A 19790-nucleotide genomic window follows, 5' to 3' on the forward strand; every position below is an offset into this window, starting at 1 on the left:
CTTTGTTTTCATCAGATATCAAACAACATTATATTTGTTATTTTACAAGGATCATTCTATTTCTGCCAGGAGATATTTGTTATTGTAATGCTTTTCTAAATACTCTAAAGATTTTCCATTCTTTCTGTACTTTCTGTTTTGGATACCCTCTAATTCTCCCTGTCATCATGGCCATCTGTAGATATTCTATCATTTGGACCTGCCACTCATTTATCGTAGGTGTTTTGTCACTTTTCCAGTTTCTTGCAATTAAGATCCTGGCTGCTACGGTTGTATACATAAAAAGTGGTATCTTTTCTATTTTGATTTCTGGTGACATTATTCCCAGGAGGAAGGTTTCAGGTTTTTTCTTAAATGAAAACTTATATAGTTTTTTAAAATTCATTGTAGATGTTATCCCAAAATTCTTTAATAGCTGTGCATTCTCACTACATGTGCATATATGACCTATACCAGCTTTACATCTCCAGCAAGTTGGTGATTTTTATACATCTTTGCGAGTTTTGCTGGAGTGTGGTGCCATCTGTATAACATTTTCATAATATTTTCTCTCAGATTATAGCACGCCATAAATTTGATATCCTCCCTCCACAATTTCTCCCATTGATCCATATAGATGTTATATCCTAGGTCTTGTGCCCATTTAACCATTGAACTTTTCACCAATTCTTCTTTCACTTCCCACTCTAGTAGGAGGTTATACATTCTTGAGATGTATTTTCCTTTATACTGTATTAATTCTTTTTCAAATCTGGACATTTCCTTTGCAAGACTCTCCTTTTTATCAAGTTCAATCTTTCATTTATCTGAAAATACTGTAGCCAGTCTGTCAGGTGACTTCTAATTTCTTCAAATTCTTTTAATTTGATGTTATCGTTAGTCTCTTCTATTAAAACTCTATATGTGGCCCAGTCTCCTTGCATATTTTTCTTTTTAACAGCCAGGGCTTCTGTTGGTGAGGTCCATAAGGGAATTTTTGGTTCTAATATTCCTTTATATTTTATCCAAATCTTGTATAACAATTTCCTTATAATATGATTTAAAAATCCCCCATGGGCCCTCACTTTTTCACAAATTAAATACGCGTGCCACCCATATCGGTTGTCAAAACCCTCTAGGTCTAACACGTCTGTATCTCTTAGTATAATCCAATCTTTTATCTATACTAGTCCGGCTGCTGCGTGATACATTTCTAATTCTGGTAGGGCAAAACCTCCCATCTCCCTTTGATCTATAAGTATTTGGTGTTTGATTCTTGGTTTTCTTCCATTCCATACAAATCTCGCTATATCTTTCCTCCAACTTTTAAAGCATTTTATTCCTCCCAATATTGGAATGGTTTGGAATAGGAAAATCATTTTTAGTAGAATGTTCATTTTGACTACTGAAATCCTACCCCACAGGGAGAGGTGAAGTTTATTCCAAATTTCCAAATTTTTTAAAATCTCATTACAAGTTTTTGTGTAATTGTCCTGGTACAAGTTAATACATTTTGTCTATATCCAAATTCCCAAATATTTTACTTTGTTTTTAATCTCCAAACCCGTAATTTTTTGTAAATCCTTCATCTCCTCAGATCTCATATTTTTAACTAATAAATTAGTTTTTTGAAACTTATTTTAAATCCTGCTAATCTTCCAAATTTGTTGATTAATACTATAGCTGCTGGAATACTTTGTTGGGGATTCTCAGTTGTTATTATCAGGTCGTCTGCGAATGCTCTGATTTTATATGATTTTACTATCTTAACTCCCTTTATTTCTTAATTTTTCCTAAGAGTTTGTAATGTTTCCAACACCAAATAAAAGAGGTGAAAGGGGACAGACATCCTTGCCCTGTGCCCTTTGTTATTTCAATATTTTCTGTAATATTACCATTTATTATCAGGTTTGCCTTCTGTCGGTGGTAGATCGTTTCTATTGCCCTTTCAAATTTTTCTCCTATTTTCATTAATTTGTTTCTTCATGAAGCACCAGGAGATGTTGTCGAATGCTTTTTCTGCATCAATGCTACCTGTTTGTCGCTTTTAAATTCTAAATATTCCAATATATCAGCAATATTTCTGGTATTGTTTTGGATCTGCCTCCCAGGTAGGAAACCTGCTTGATTTGGGTGGATGATTTCTTTTAGCATTTCTTTCAATCTATTTGCTAATTTTGTAGCAAAGAGTTTATAATCACTATTTAATAGTGATATTGGTCTATTATTTGCTACTAATTCTGGATCACCTCCTTGTTTTGGTAATAACATTACATAGGGTTCAGTCCAGGAATCTGGTATTTTCCCTTTCTTTAAGATGTCATTCATTATTTCTTTCAAAGGTGTTGCCAATATATCTTCTAGTTTCTTATATAACTCAGCTGGTATACCTTCGGGGCCTGGCGTTTCCCTGGTTTGGCTTTCTTTATTACATTGTTAACTTCCATCATTGATACCAGGGAATTTAACATCTTTATTTTTTCTTCTGTGGTATTTGGAATTTTGTGTTGAATTAAATACTGCTCTATCTCATCTATGTTCTGTATCTCTTTTTTATATAAATTTTCACAATAATTTGCAAAGCTCTGAATAATCATTTGTGGGTCTTCTGTTACTTTTTCTCCTATCTTCAATCTGTTAATTAATTTTTCGTTCCACCTTTTTTTCAACTGCCAGGCTAGGAGCTTACTTGGTTTATTGGCAAATTCAAAATTGCGTTATTTCAAAGTTCTTAAATTCCATTCCATTTCTTGTTCTATCATAGTTGTATAATCTGATTGTAATAATCTAATTTCTAGTCTTCCCTTTTCATTCTTTGGATTCTTGTTAAGTTCTTTTTCTTTTTTATTTAATTATTCTAATAGTTTTACTTTTTCTTCTTCTCTTTTCTTCCTAGAAATAGAGTTTTGCTGAATAAAGTATCCCCTGATCACTGCCTTACCTGTTTCCCAGACCACATTTCTATCTATACTTTTATCCTAATTGAATTCAAAAAATTCCTTCATCTTTTTTTGTTACTTGTAATAAATTTTCATCATTTAATAATGATTCATTAAAAGATCTCCATCTATTTCTTCCAATTTTTCCAATTCCTTTTAAGCTTAGAAATACTGAATTGTGGTCCGATATAGTTTTTGGCAGAATCTGTATCTTATCTATTCTCCCAAGTAGCTCTTTAGACGAGCCAAATGGCATCTATTCTACTGGTGGATTTATTTGGTTCTGAAAAATAAATATAGTCCTTCCCCCCCCTTTCCTATTGTTCTGGCCACCTCAGGGTTTGTTACCCCATTTAAATCTCCCATGAAGATCATTCTTTCTTCTGTGTATTGCAGCAACCTTTTTCTAGGTTTTTTTTTTGAAGAATTCTACTTTTTTTTCCATTGGGAGCATATATTCCAACTAGAATAATTACTTCCCCTTAGTTTTTAATTCTAATTATTATTATTATTATTATTATTATTATTATTATTATTATTCCGTTGGAGTCTTTATGTAGCAATTCTGGTTCAAGGCTTGGTTTAACATAGATTACTATTCCCCCTTTTTTACTTTATCTGAGGAGATAAATGCAGATCCCAAGTTCGGATTTATCAAGACTCTCCTATGATTTCTATTTACGTGTGTTTCTTGTAGACGTATGATATCGTCTTTTTTCCATCAATATGTGTTCTATCTTGATTCTCTTTTTCTTTCCATTTAATCCATTAACATTCCATGATAGTAATGTTAGATTCATATTTTATTTGTTAAAACAAAGAGTGATTACAATAAGAAAATATTTGTGTACAGAAATTTTTTTGAGATTTCTATTCACTTTCAGAGTTTTGTTCCAGAACCACAGATTTATGACTGGAGTCACCATCTGTTCTTTGTCTTTCTCCTCCTAACTCCCTTCCAATATTTCCTCCAGAAAATACTGGTGCCCTCAATTGTTTCTATCTTTCTCCTTTTCCCTTTAAAATTGATGGAAATTCCTTCCGGAAATTCCCACTAGGGGGGTACTAAAGGAACTCGCAGATGTAATAATGATAATGATAATAATAATAATAATAATAATAATAATAATAGCATCTTAAAAAGCAGAGACATCACCTTGCCAACAAAGTTCTGTATAGTTAAAGCTATGGTTTTCCCAGTAGTGATGTACAGAAGTGAGAGCTGGACCATAAAGAAGGCTGATTGCCAAAGAATTGATGCTTTTGAATTATGGTGCTGGAGGAGACTCTTGAGAGTCCCACGGACTGCAAGAAGATCAAACCTATCCATTCTGAAGGAAATCAGCCCTGAGTGCTCACTGGAAGGACAGATCCTGAAGCTGAGGCTCCCATACTTTGGCCACCTCATGAGAAGAGAAGACTCCTTGGAAAAGACCCTGATGCTGGGAAAGATGCCTCCATCTCCACAAGGAGAAGGGGATGACAGAGGATGAGATGGTTGGATAGTGTTCTTGAAGCTACCAGCATGAGTTTGATCAAACTGCGGGAGGCAGTGGAAGACAGGAGTGCCTGGTGTGCTCTGGTCCAGGGGGTCACGAAGAGTCGGACACGACTAAACGACTAAAGAACAACATGCAGTTCCTTCAATCCATGAAGTGACACTTTCTGCATACCACAGTCACCAACCAACAATAAGCAGCCCAGAGAAAAGCCACATAGTTTGCAAACTTTGCATGAAAGGACCAGAATATGGGTTAAGATTCAGAACTCATTAAAAAATCAAAAATCTAGGCTGCATGATATCCTGGGCATATAAGTGCTCTCTGTATAGCTTGTGTCTTGCACAAATCAGCCCTTAGATATCCCATCAGATTCTTGGTCACCTGGGATACTGTAACAATTTCCAGTTAGTTCGTTTGGTCGTGCTCAAATCATAAATCAGCCCTTTTCCTTCGAGGAGTGTAAATCATGACTTATCTCACAGGACTGTTTTAAGGAGGACCATGAAGGAGCACATGTACAAAACCCTTATTCATTGTTTACATTCCAGTGCACTCTTTATTTACTTACTTAAATCCCACTGAGCTCAACGGTGCTTAAAGCATCCCTCCCTCTGAAGTGAGTGGTGTTGCAGGACTGGTGGTCGGGTCTGCTTGTGATGCAAGTGGTTCACCATTTTGAATTTGCTCTCGCCCAGTTCCTGATGGAGCAATGGACAGCAAAAACAACAGACTTTTTTTTTTAGTATTGTTATAAAGGTAAAGGTAAAGGTACCCCTGCCCGTACGGGCCAGTCTTGACAGACTCTGGGGTTGTGCGCCCATCTCACTTAAGAGGCCAGGGGCCAGCGCTGTCCGGAGACACTTCCGGGTCACGTGGCCAGCGTGACATCGCTGCTCTGGCCAGAGCCAGAGCCGCACACGGAAACGCCGTTTACCTTCCCGCTGGTAAGCGGTCCCTATTTATCTACTTGCACCTGGAGGTGCTTTCGAACTGCTAGGTTGGCAGGCGCTGGGACCGAGCAGCGGGAGCGCACCCCGCCGCAGGGATTCGAACCGCCGACCTTTCAATCGGCAAGCCCTAGGTGCTGAGGCTTTAACCCACAGCGCCACAGCGTTATAGATTTGGTCTAAACCTAAGTGCAGAGGATGGCTACTGAGATGATCAAGGGCCTGGAAGCCAAGTCTTAGAAGGAATGGTTTAGCTGGGTATCTTTAGTTTGGTAAAGAGGAGATGGAGAGGAGATAGGTGATGAACAGCAGTGTTTTGCAGTAAATAAAAAAGAACCACGCAGAGTCAAAGATCCACAGCAAAAGCAAAACTTTACTGAGGCAAAAACTTTGTTCCGTGCAATGTACAAGGAGTAAAAAATGCAAAGAGAGAGCAAAAGAGAGATAAAGCAGCTCACTGAGCCCAGGAATTTATCTCTCCTGGCTCCACATGACCCTGAGTTAGTCAAAACAATTTGAACCTTCCAGTTTCTTCCAGCACTTTCTAGTTTCTACCCTCACATACCTTAGTCACGACAATAGGATACCCAACTCCAAACATCTCAAGGGCTGTCACATGGAGGAGGGAGAAAGAAAGGTTGTTTTCTCCTGTTCCTGAGGGTGGGACCTGGACCCATGGCTTCAAGTTACAAGAATGGAGATACTGACTAAAGATCAGGAAAACCTTTCTGACAGCAATGGCTGTTCAACCGTGGAATAGACTCTCACAAGTGGTGGTTGACTCTTCTTCTTTCGAGATTTCTAAGCAGAGGCTAGAAGGCCATCTGTCTAATATGATCTAGTTGAGATTCCTGCAGTGCAGGGGGTTGGACTAGATAACCCTCAGGCTTCCAGCTCTACAATTCTATGATTTGCTACTGTTCAAAAGCAGCAGTACCACCCACCCACTGATAAAATGGTTGTCCAATGTGGAGGGCACTAACTGGCAGCACAGCCAGGTCAGACTACTGAAGGACCTTTCGGAGTCTTTGGGGCCCTCAGCCAGTATCCCACTTCGTTGATAGATGGTGCCATCCCTGAGAGAATACTGAGCTAGACCAGCCAAACATCTGACTTGGTGTAATGCAGCTTCTTATTCCTACCTCACTACTGGTATTAGAATTTAACATTTGCCTTCCCACATGTTCCTCAGAACATGTCCTTTCACTACACATTAACCACTTTACCACCTGATTAAAATGAATAAAAAGTAATTGGCCTTTAGTATTCAGTCTTCAGTAGGATCCAGTCTACTTTCCTTTATCCTGTCAAGAATATATACCCTCAACACATAATTAATTTTTCCTCAAAGGTGCTTCCAGCCAACTTTTCTGACTTTGCCTGCTCCTTCAGATAATTAATCTATTGCATTTCCAAATGCTTTTCAAAGGATCACAGAACTTGGAGTAAGTCCTTGAGGAATCCAATACAGTCAAATAACTGTCAAACAATTAGGTCCAGTCGTGGCTGACTCTGGGGTTGCGGTGCTCATCTCGCTTTATTGGCTGAGGGAGCCGGCGTACAGCTTCCGGGTCATGTGGCCAGCATGACTAAGCCGCTTCTGGTGAACCAGAGCAGTGCACGGAAATGCTGTTTACCTTCCCGCCAAAGTGGTACCTATTTATCTACTTGCACTTTGACGTGCTTTCGAACTGCTAGGTTGGCATGAGCAGGGACCGAGCGACAGGAGCTCACCCCGTCGTGGGGATTCGAACCGCCAACCTTCCGATCGGCAAGTCCTAGGCTCTGTGGTTTAACCCACAGCGCCACCCACGTCCCCCAAACAACTGTAACAGCCCTCAAAAACTTGGTTCAGAAACCCTAGCTAATGAAAATCAGCAGAGCTACACCATTATTCAACAATTGTTGGTAGATCTGTCCTCTGTTGGTGTGGAGAGCTGGTTTTGATCTGCTATAGAAAAATAACATCTCCACCTTTTTAGAAAGCATTCTCAAGAACAGATGTGAGGCTCAAGCTGGTCCTAATTTAGACATATGAAAGAAGGAAGAAATGCCAAATGGAGAACAGTTTCCACTAGAGGCCCTTTCCCTTCCACTGTTTAATCTACTGTGTATCCTCCATGCTATGTTGGATGATAAGTCTGTCTTTAGTTGAAGGTGGCACTTCAGGGAACAACAGACACCCTGGGCCTTTATTAAGGGTTTAATCCAGAGCTTTCCAAACTGTGTGTTGTGACAGATTAGTGTGTCGGCTGCAGTGTGTAGGTGTCACACTTCTCCTGGGGCTCAAAAGGGGTTAGTTTAACCTCCGGTTTGCTAGTAAAACTGAATTACTGTGTCGTGAAATGATGCATGTCTAAAAAATGTGTCACCAACATTAAACGTTTGGAAAGCTCTGGGTTAATCCAACATGTTAAACAGTTGGATAGTTAAACTATGGAACTCACCCCCACAGGAGGCAGTGATGGCCATAAACTTGGAGAGCTTTAAAACAGAATTAGACAAATCCATTGAGAATTGGGCTGTCCATGGCTGCTAGTCATGATGGTGGTTAGGCTCTGCCTCCACCAACTGTGGAGCCAATGCTCTTGGAGGCAGCAATGCTTCTGAATACCAAAAGTTCTTGTGCTCAGGTCCTGCTTGTGGCATCCTGCAGGCATCTGGGTGGACACGGTGAGAACAGGATGCTGGGTTAGGTGGCCTGATCCAGCAGGCTCTTATGTTCTTCAACTTTAACCAGACCCAAGGAGGCACAAGGCATTCTGTCCCCTCCCCTGAGGCAAAGTCGCACTTGCTGCCCAGTGCCACCCCACGCATTGACTTTCAGCTTGTGTGGGTGAGCAGGCCAGGGCTCCCAGCTTGGAAGGAGGGCCCAGGGAGCAAAGCGTCCTTCCAGACGGAGGCACCGTGGTTGAGAGGGCATCAGTATTTAAAGTTTAGTAAACTGCTTGACTTTATAATAAGTGTTTAGTACTAGAGCAGTCAACAGCGGCAGGATAACCCCTCCCCCCAAACTATTTGGGGGAGGTGCACAGAGGGCTGGAGGTGGAGAAGAGGGGCTGGCGGCACCATTGCGCAAGTGCAAACAAATAGACATCATTACTGACTTGGTCAACTGTGGAAGGGAACACACAAAACATTCATTGTCTAAATGACCAAAGTACAAGATGGCTATGAAGTATTGAAGTAATTAATATGTACTGAAAACACTGTACTGAAAACAAAATGTGATTTTTTCCCCTTTGTAAGATATTAAAGGAGAAGAAAAAACAGAGTTGGAGAATTTTGTATATATGGCTGTCTATTTTAAATATGTATTACTGCCACCCAATCTCCAAGCTATGTGAGATTCCAGGGGTCCCAGGCGCGCTTGCCAGGGTCTGTATTCCTTTTGGGGACAATGAGGCACAACAGAGACTGCGGTGTCTTTATGATATAGTTACACATATATACAACCTGTGTCTAGGTGGAGAGAGTTCATAGCATTCACAGCCCAAGAGGGTCCTGTTCCTCCCATTGCTGTAGCCTCAGATTCCAAGAAACCTCAAACATCATGTCTGAACTTCTCTGCCGCATAAAACAGACTGCCCGCCTTGTGTTCAGTCCCCCCTCCCAGCTTACAAAAGGGAACACTTTTTCCTGTTCGCTTACCTCCTTGCCCACTGCAATTCTGGAAGCTTCCCCCTCCCAACTCTAGAATGGTCTTTTGCTCTTTACCCAGTGCTCAGGGCAGGGTCTCCCCCCTCTCTGTCCAGCAGAGAGTCTTCCTCCGTGATGGCTTTCTTGATGGCTTACTGACTCTGCCTGTGTTTCATAATGGCCCATCCCCAGCCAATTCCCTGGTCAGGAAAACAAGCCTAGCCTATTTTTTTACATTGCTAAATCCATTGATTAAACACCAACATTTACTAAAGCCAGGAATTATGAAGTTTGCTTAACTTCTAACCACGTTAATGAATCCAGAGATTTTAGGGGAGCCTTGCCCTCAATTTATAACAATATGTTTTCTTTGTATTCACTGTTGTTCATGTTTATAATAATTTAAATCCCTTTTAGCTTCCATTTTAACTGATAGCTTAAGTGGCTATTTTAAACAGCAGGTTTGCATGAGGGAGGGACACAACTATTCATATATTACTAGGAAAGTTTTGAGAGAAGCTGAGTCATTAACCTCCCAGCAATAAAACCTCAAAATGGAGCACTAAGTGCTGACTCCACCAAACATACGTCATGGATTGCAGCAGCTGTTCTAAAGATATCTAAAGGGGGTGTAGAGGAGAGATTTAAAGTGGATGTGTCCTAACTAAAAGGCATACTCAGATTCTGAGAAGCAAGCAGATGCAAAGCATAAATGAAGTTGTGATCTCACTGAGTGTGTACTTTTGTGGGTTTGTATCCACGGATCACATGTTACATTGTCAGTTATGTTGTTGAGGGCTTGGGGCTCCCTCTACAGATAAGGCACCCATAGCTCTGGCCTTTTCAACACCATTTGAGCTGTTTACAAAGTGGAAAGCTTTTCTGGAGTTGGGGTGCTTCCAGAAAGGTATTTATTGTGGGGTGGGTGCTCCCTGCCCATGCAAGTTTTCTGCAGTGTTGACACAATATCATTAGAATGCCAACCTGTAATCCCCCTACCACTTAGTCCAGATTTACCCTTTACATGCAAATTCCAGTAAGTTAACAACAACAAACTGTTGCCAAGAACTTGTTTGTGATAGCTGAGTAATTCATTTGCAAATTAAGCTCCAGTCTGGAAGCCCTCCAACTTTTAGAACTGTAGTCCTACTTCTTTCACTTGTAAACCCACAGGTTCATTAAAGGACAGGTCATGGGCTGCATCCAAATGTAGTCATATTTTTGTACACCTTTTATCTTAACACATGCACTTTTGTGCACATTTTGACTAAAATATGTATTTACATGTATTTCAGTACATTTCTGAGCAGAGAACTGTACTTCAAAATTTGGGGAAGGGTAACTGTTCTGATCTGGGTTTTAGTTTTGGAAGTGCAAATCAGCTCAGTTCACATAAAAATGTGAGCTGAACAAAATTCCTGGGCGCCCCTAAGTCCTCCTGGTTTCTACGAGTCTTCAGTGACTACAGTGGTACCTCGGGTTACAGATGCTTCAGGTTACAGTCTCCGCTAACCCAGAAATAGTACCTTAAGTTAAGAACTTTGCTTCAGGATGAGAATAGAAATCGTGCAACGGCAGCAGTGGGAGGCCCCATTAGCTAAAGTGGTGGTTTAGGTTAAGAACAGTTTCAGGTTAAGAACAGACCTCCAGAATGAATTAAGTTCTTAACCTGAGGTACCACTGTATCACTTGATCTGGTTTGAACCCTATGAGCTCAAGAAGAAAAGTAGCAACAAGCTGTTTTTCTTTGCTCTGATTTTGGCCCCTCTGCCACATTTTAGGAGCGCTATGAACTGAGGAAGGCCAGGCTGACCTATATTTTCCTATATTTTTCCTCACAACATTTTTCCTGCTTGGCAGGGGGTTGGACTCGATGGCCCTTGTGGTCTCTTCCAGCTCTATGATTCTATGATTCTATGATTCTGTTCAAGCTTTTGATTATGCCTGCACTTAATGGCCTAACCACTAGTTCAGAAAATTACCATTACCCTCCCGCTGCCTTCTCCCTCACCTGTCTTACGCATGCTTCCTGCAGTTGTGCTTTGAAATGCCATACCAAAGCAACAGAAACTTCCTCAGGCACAAATAATTCCTAGCAGAGCCTGACTGCTTTCCCTTTGTGTTGCTGGGGCTTGATCACAGTGAAAAACATACCCTGTTTATTGCTGCATCAAATCAACTACTCAGACCACTGTTAGTGTTTTAGGCCAGTTCCATTTTATGTTATTATTCTGGCCTCAAGTTCCAATGCAGCCCTACTCCATCTGGTTTTGAATATTCATAGGCTTTGTTTCTTGCCAGTTTGGCAGGTGATATATGTAGAACTATCTATGTTACACCAATGGACTTAGTGCTATATTGATTTATGCATGGGAGATAGATGTCTGACCCAAATGCTAATCAAAGAGGAGAAGACATTAATGTGGCCTAGCAGACAGCACATTTTTAGTTTCCCTACTTGGTCCAACTTTTTGCCCTTTGGAAATTATTATACAATACAGTAGTTGAACAAACAGAACAGGACAAATCTAGTTTTCTACTTCATGGCTCTACAAGAAGGCAACAGGCAATGCAAGTTGCAAACCACAGAAAACCCAATCTATGATATTATCTTATTAGCAGAGGCACCTGGCCCCCAGCGCAGCCCGGCCCGGTGCTCGTCTCTGCAAGTGTTGGTTCCTCAGATGTTGGCAGAGGAGTGCCAGGCCTGCCAGGGGCACCTGCTTTGCGCCCCCTCAAAAATCCATGCCCAGGGCCACGGCCCCACTGGCCTCTGGTCATGTGGCCTGCCCTGCACCACCTAAGCTGGTGGGCTGCCTTCAGGAGGATGTTGTAATGTTGCAGCACTGAAATACAAGTCAGCTATCAGTCTGATTGGCTTCTGTATGAAACGGGGAGAGGGCTGCATCTTGTCCTTTGCCTCAAACAGCAGAATATCTTGGGCATATGCCAGAAACCACATTGTTTTGTATTCAGTGGTCTGTGTTTGCCTTAGTCTGGACCAGGCACCCCCAAACTCCAGGTGTTTTGGGACTACAATTCCCATCATCCCTGACCACTGGTCCTGTTAGCTAGGGATGATGGCAGTTGTAGTCCCAAAACATCTGGAGGGCCGAGTTTGGAGATGTCTGGTCTGGACTAAGGATTCTGAGCTCCTGTGTTCTGATTTGATACATGATATCCTTTCAGGCTTTGGGCCTCTGCCATTGGCCCTTAAACTCTGAGTCATGGTTTGCAGCTTGGACATTTAGACAGCCAATCACGTTGGGAGTGGGAGTGGCCCAGGCCTTCAGAAATGTATATAAGCAGTTGCTTTGCCCCTGTTGTCCAGTTCTGTAGTTCAATCAAGGTTCTTGCTGTTGTCACTGTGTCTTGCCTCATGGTAACCCACCTATACTTCACATATAATTTCTTCAGCTGAGGCAGAACTGTGGGACAAGGTAGATGTCTGTTGCTACAGAAAATAAGCAACCCAACAGAAAAAGCTTTAAGCATTTAGAGAAACTAGATTGTCTCTATACTTACAGGTTTTCCTGCCAGCCAAATACACAACAGGTGTACCTAAAGGGTTGCCCAAGAAACCTTTACTTCAGGAAACAAATATTCACCCTAAAGTTTTGATTCTAAGGATTCGAATTTGTAAACTGCAATTTCAATTCTCTTGTTTACCCTTGTGAAATGAATTAAGAGAGTTGTAATGTCACCTTATTTTGAGTGTTCTGCTATATGGCAGCAAAGCACACACCACTTGAAGTTTCCAAGGGAAGCAATTCAACAGCTTTCAAGTCTGCTGTTTACCCTTTGCATCCTCAACGTTCCCTGGCAACGCAAGATCACCCAGCAAGTAGATCAGGCTGACCTAACTAACATCTGGATAGTCTCAGAGAAGCCTTTGCTGGTATATATTTGCATAGGGTGCAAGACTGTTGCACACCAAAATACATAGTCTATTGTGAGATATTCAGCACTTGAAAACTAGAATTCACACAAGCTCCCATGTAGAAGTAGGATGTTTGTAAATGATACTTTTATTTAAATGAGTGTGTGTGTGTGTGGGGGGGGGGAATTAAATGAGTGAAAGAAAAATCTTCTGAATTGCCAGATGATATTAGAGCTGACCAAAAATGGGAAGCCCATTTTCACCAGCTATTTTGGTAATCCCTAAAATAGAATGAACTTGAAGGGGCTTGAAAGTGTAAACGGGGGAGCGCTATTAACCCTCATGATGTTCCTTTTTGAAAAGCCCAATTCACTAGAATTGATCTTGTGATACTGTTATTTATTATGCACCCATAAATTCTCAAGGTGATGTGAGCTTTTGTGGATGAATTCCATGTATTTTGAAGCAATCCTTTTGTTGTAATTTTTGTGATATAATTTGTCAGTCGGTTGTGTGCGGTTGTACTGAGAAAATTATACTGATGAGGTCTTTTCAGAGCACTCTCAGGGTCTTTACTCAAGGTCCTACCAAGCCAAAATGGCCAGGCCTGCTGCAGGTTAGACAAAAGCAACCCTGCAACAGTTTTGCTGCAATGAAATTGTCCGTACTGCATGCACAATGTTAACCATGCCAAAAATAAAACCCCAAATTGAAGGCAAGTAGCGGCCCAAATTAAAGAACACAAATATCAAGCAGCCTCAGAAGAAATGCCTATTATCTACAAACAGCTGTGCTCATACTCAGTTTATGCACCTGAGCTCAGAGACATTTTTGTATGGAAGGTTTCTTTTTAAAGAGATAAAATAAATTAATTTATAATTATTTGGAGAACCTACAAAGTGCCTTGCCACCTTCTATCTTATGATGTGAGCATTTTATTTTACAATTGGCTATGTTTGTTGCAAACTCCTGCTTTTGTGATTCCACAGGCCAAAGAAACAGCTGCTTGCAATTTATTTAATCAGCATTAGAATGCATAACCATTTCTATTTGGTCACTGTGACAGCCAAGCTGTTTTTCATATATAAAAATATCTCATTAGCCTGATTATGTGCAAATCTGGGGAAGTAGGTAGCAAACTGAGATTTGTGCCGAGTCTTAGTCCTGTTTTATCACATTCCAAATAAATAAATAAACAAACAAACAAACAAATAAATAAATAAATGCGAATGCTCCCTGTGGATATTCTTTCTTGTAAATGAGCCTACTGGTTTTGTTACATTATTTACATTAATATAGTAATATGAAAACATGGGCATACAAGGCCAGATCCGAAAGTATGATAATGTTGTCATGGAATGAAGTTTTGTGTATGTGCAGAAGCTGACAGTAAAAAGCTAGAACATGCTAGAGCATTCTAGTGAGTCTGTAACTTTCCGTTGTGCTCAACCCAAGCAGCTGTTGTTTTCTACTGGGTGCCTTATCTAAGTGCCAAGGTCACTGGGAAGTGTATATCTGCTGCCCAGTGAACAGTTTCTCATTCTCATTCTTTCACTGACTATCTCTTGTTTTCATTTTATAAATGTGTGGTGTAATTTTTATGCTGAAACTAGATTTTTGCTCTAAAAGGAGCCAAGTTGTGTCTTGCCAGGAATCTGGCAACAAACTGTAAGATTTATGCCTTAGTAAACCTCTGCTAATGATTTTTCTGTGTCCGGTGTCTTTTTGGAATGCATGCAACCGCCAAAGTCCGCTTCTCTGCTGTTCATGAACTAAAAAAGTAGACAACTTTTAGAAAACATCTGAAGGCAGCTCTGTATCGAGAAGTTTCTAATGTTTGATGCTTTATTATGTTTGATATATTCTGTAAGCTGCCCAGAGTAGCTTAGGAAACCCAGCCAGATGGGCGGGGTATAAATAAAATAATAATACTAATTATTCTTATTCAATCAACAGTTGGAGGTGTCCCAGAACTTGGGGGCATGGATCCTGACAAATGTTGCCTTTGAATATGCTGGTTAAATTCCAATGTTCTTAGAAGCTTTGTGTCCTGTTGACACTAATTTTTTTTTGCAAAACATGTAATGGCCAGTAAAGAGAACAATAAATATCATGTCTCACACTTGGAAAGCATGTGCATGATTCGGCCAAAAATGTAAACACTTTTAAATCCCATTGATTTCAGTGAGGAAGCTAAACACATAATCTTGGCTGGATCATAGGCCATGTAATTTCCAACATGTTCACACAGTCCAAATGCACACATCAAAGTAGAATGTACCCTCTTGGTATTTTGTAAAGCGTGGAGAAGAGTATTTTTATGTGCTTATCCTGATCCCACAGCAATTTGCAGGATCAAAATGAGGCATCTAATCATAAGCCTGCATTTTTATCAAAGCTTATATTTTTTGATCAGGGCCTGTATTTTAAAATGAGCTTAAAGATTTTCAAATGTTCATGCCAGGCAGAAGAGCAGCTGCCTAAGAACCTTGGCAAAATGTTTTTACTCCTAGACAAGGGGGCCCCCTGATTTATATCAGAAAATAATTCTCAAAGTCGTAAAAAGGGAATTACAGGCTGAGAGCCAAGAAGAAGAAGAAGAAGAAGAAGAGTTTGGATTTGATATCCCGCCTTTCACTCCCTTTAAGGAGTCTCAAAGCGGCTAACATTCTCCTTTCCCTTCCTCCCCCACAACAAACACTCTGTGAGGTGAGTGGGGCTGAGAGACTTCAAAGAAGTGTGACTGGCCCAAGGTCACCCAGCAGCTGCATGTGGAGGAGCGGAGACGCGAACCCGGTTCCCCAGATTAGCAGACTACCGCTCTTAACCACTACACCACACTGGCTCTCAAGGTTACACTGACCCTACAAATTAAGGGTGGATAAATAGTAAAATGAGCCATATATTTTCCTAAGGTTGAACGGTCAAGAGCAGTGAAAAGCAACTGGTCTGGCTGGCAGAAAGAGCATTTTTGGGAAGTCTTTTCTAAAGCTGTTTCTTTCTTAAACTAAGATCCTTTTAAGATTTCTTTTCCTTTTAAAAGGTTATTTATGTATTAAATATATTAGTTTAAATATAATTATGCAAAGGATTTAAGAAATGCTAGATTCTTATTTCATATAGTTGTAAGAGTTGTAACTATCCTGAAATTAAGTCAGCCACCAGCCCAGCCTCCTGCCAGACAGGAGACGCCATCGAGCACTCCTGATATATGGTTGTCAGGCCTTTTGTTTAGAAACCTTCAAATGAAGGAGATCTCTCAATGTTGATGTGAACTCAAAATCCTTGACATATGTTTAAGATAAAAATTCAAGATTAACCATCTGTTTTGGAAGGCAATGGGGCAAGGAGGGCAAGAGGTGAGCTGGTAATTAAGATTCCTTGTTGAGAGACATGTAAGATATATTACTACTTATTTGTCATTTATAGATAGCTCTTTGTGTCCCATAAAAGGGCAAAAGGAAATGGGTGTATCTTTTGTGATTGGTTCTAGCAAACAGCCAATAGGAATTTCAACCAGGCTGATTGGACAGAGGCAGCCACAGGAGGAGCAAGGGGGCTGGATTAAGGAAATATAAGTGCTGGCCAGAATGGCAGGAGGGCAGGCCAGAGCTTGGTAACCATATACCACTGTGCCTCATATTTATTTGTCTGACAAATAAATTATTATTTTAATTTCTCTATTGCTGCGTTGAATATTTCATTCCAGCTAAGCGTTAACCACAAGCAGGGTGCTACAAAAACAATACTCTCTCTGTTTGCTGCTGCTGCTGTTAATAATAATAATAATAATAATAATGATAATAGGATTCAGGATAGTTTTCAGTTAGTAAATTTCAGTTTCCAAATTTCAGTAAAGTAAATTTCCAACACTGGGCCACATCTACAGCATACCATTTAAAGCACATTGTTTCCTTGGGAACTGTTTTTTACCCATCAGAGAACGACAATTCCCACACCTCCTTAACAAACTGCATTTCTCAGGATTCTTTGGGGGAAGTTATGTGCTTTTGATGTATGATGTGGATGAGGCAGAATCCAGGATAGGCCTTAGCAGATGGAGAGATGGGGCTGGGCAGTTTGGAGCAGGCCTAATATTCAAAGGCTAGAAGCAGGAAACAGGTCCCCCCCTACATCCAGTGGGACTAACTGAATGGCAGAGCCCATCCTTTGTGGGATAAATCAGCTTCATATAGCCAACACGCTTAACTCTAATCAATGCATAAAGGGGTTAAGACCATAGAGTAAGCTGTCCTGCCAGGCTTAGTTAGGTCACACGCCCTCACCTTGGGAGGAGGGGTTACCAAAGTCTTTCTTCTTTCACTTCTACCATGTGAACCCTACCAGTAGGGAAGTCTAAGCTGGATGCTCCAAGCTTAGACGACACGTCTTAAACAATCTATGTTTGTGTTTCTATACAAATAATTTAGAAACCTGTCTTTTCTTGCTGCTGTATGGAAAAGCACCTGAAATGGACCTTTGGAGAGTTTGTAAGGAAACCATTTTAACTTACCAAACATGATATTTTTGTATGCTAAGGGAGGTGGGAAACTTTGGAAGGAACTTGGAAGGGCTTTAAGGGTCTGACAGCCTATATTTCCATGTTTTACTCTGCCACATGTTTTGTGATTTTCTATCTCTGCTGGGGTCTCTCATCAGTGAATACTTGCCCCAAACCAGGACCTAGGCATCTAGGGAATTCTCCTTTTATCTTACCATATCTAGCATTTTCCCTTTTAACCAAAATACAAAAACCAACATGCTTTGCGTGCAGAAAGCCTTTGATTGAACCCCTGACTTCTCCAGTAAAAACAATAAGGTAGCAAGTGGTGAGAAAGACCCAGGTGTCAGCCAGAAGAGACAAAAGTCGGACCTTGTATATGGTAGCTTCCTATGTTTCAATGAATGTACTTTCTATAAGTAAGTGGTTTTCCATAATTCTTATGGGGAAACAGAAGTGCTATAGTTGAAGACAACATCCCAATGAGAGAAAAGACAACCCTGCAATATGCACAGAGCATTCAGAATCACACGGCAATCACAACCATCTCATGTAGTTGTTAATAATATTATTTACTACTACTACGTGGGTGGCGCTGTGGGTTAAACCACAGAGCCAAGACTTGCCGATCAGAAGGCTGGCGGTTCAAATCCCCGCGACAGGGTGAGCTCCCGTTGCTCGGTCCCTGCTCCTGCCAACCTAGCAGTTCGAAAGCATGTCAAAGTGCAAGTAGATAAATAGGTACCGTTCCGGCGGGAAGGTAAACGGCGTTTCCGTGCGCTGCTCTGGTTCGCCAGAAGTGGCTTAGTCATGCTGCCCACATGACCCGGAAGCTGTCTGCAGACAAACGTCAGCTCCTTTAGCCAGTAAAGCGAGATGAGCGCTGCAACCCCAGAGTCATCTGCGACTGGCAAAGGGTCCCTTTACCTTTTTACCTTCAGCCTGGATTTGGTGCTGATCGCATGGTGCTGATAATGCCAAGATTGCAGGTTTGATCCCTGCATGGGATAGCTACAGATTCCTGCATTGCAGGTGGTTGGACTAGATGATCACCAGGGCACCTTCTATGATGAAGTTATATGATGAAGCACTAATAATAATAATAATAATAATACCGTATTTTTCGCCCTATAGGACGCACCGGCCCATAGGACGCACCTAGTTTTTTGGGGGGGAAATAAAGGGGGGGGATTTATTCCCCCCCCCCCCAGCCGCGGATGTCTGCCCAAAGTGCGGGGCGCTCTGCTTCAGCACGCCCTGTGCTCCGTGCAGCAGGCTGCTATCCGCAGCCTAGGGAGCCCGGCAGGAACTCCCGCCGGGCTTGCAAGGCTTGCTGATAGCTTCCTGAAGCCTGGAGAGCGAGAGGGGTCGGTGCGCACCGACCCCTCTCGTTCTCCAAGCTTCAGTGAAAGCCTGCATTCGTCCCATAGGATGCACACAGATTTCCCCTTCATTTTTGGAGGGGAAAAAGTGCGTCGTATAGGGCGAAAAATATGGTAATACAGAGGAAACCAACTGTTAGCAGTTTGTCTAAATATCTCTAGCCATTCAACTTCTACTAACAACATATATATATATAAATTCTGACATATGTTGTGACAGCTGTATTGGGAGAAAATTACAACAGGTCACCCTTCAAGTGAATTTCATCAAATAACATTTATCTCTTATTAGAATAAAGTGTGCGCAGCACAGCTGCTTTGTGGGTTGACGTGTGATGAAAAGTTGCCATGAGATGAAAGTAAAGCTATTTGAGTTGCAGCTACATATAGTTCAACTCCAATCCTCAGCTGCACAGTTCAGAGATGGCTGGATGGCAAGACCCAGTCAAAGTATCACCACAAACTGCAGATTATATCTACTCTGGCAAAGAAATAAAAACTATGAAAGGCCGTAAGTACAGCTTTCCCTTGTGAATACGAAAAAGAGTTTTCTTTGAATCTTTCCCTCAAATTTCTAGATAATGTTTTCTATACATGAAAGAGGCTTGAAAATTATTTTAGATTTCTTTATCAGGATTTGCACTTACTGTACTTACATAAGGTGGCCAAAGGATATGGACAAGCGAGGGCTCTTCCATGCTTACACTTTCCCTTTTCCACATGAAAACCCGCTCCTTTCTGCTGAATTGGAGCAAATGTCAGTCAGGTTTTCCACATATTGACATTTGCTCTGATTCAGCAGTAAAGAGTGTTTTTTTCCCTGGGAAAAGTGGCAGGGCAAACAGAAAACCTTTCAGCCCATGCCTTCTCGGCATGGGACAAGCGCATTGGGGATGAGCCCTAAATGTCTGCTTCCATCATATAATCATCTCTTTTGAAGGCACCCAGGAAGGCTGAAGGATTGGAAGAGAGATGCTTTGTAGAATGAAATAAAGGACACTCACACACCTCTTGTCCTCTT

At 41.2% G+C, this 19790-nt stretch overlaps 1 protein-coding gene across 11 annotated transcripts in view; it reads right to left on the reverse strand.

The window, feature by feature from the left end:
- The window catches only part of LMNTD1 (lamin tail domain containing 1), a 237975-nt gene that overhangs the window by 32310 nt on the left and 185875 nt on the right, over nucleotides 1-19790 (reverse strand). For 2 of the 11 annotated variants that reach the window (XM_079993311.1, XM_079993310.1), the window contains exon 11: nucleotides 7815-8027. The exons of the other annotated variants lie outside the window; for them this stretch is intronic. In XM_079993311.1, coding sequence (XP_079849437.1) covers nucleotides 7854-8027 — 174 coding nt within the window. In that variant the 3' untranslated portion in view covers nucleotides 7815-7853. The remainder of the gene's footprint in view (nucleotides 1-7814; nucleotides 8028-19790) is intronic. 11 annotated transcript variants of the gene reach the window in all.

Source organism: Podarcis cretensis, assembly GCF_951804945.1.
Source record: "Podarcis cretensis genome assembly, chromosome: 10".
NCBI classification, from domain to species: Eukaryota; Metazoa; Chordata; class Lepidosauria; order Squamata; family Lacertidae; genus Podarcis; species Podarcis cretensis.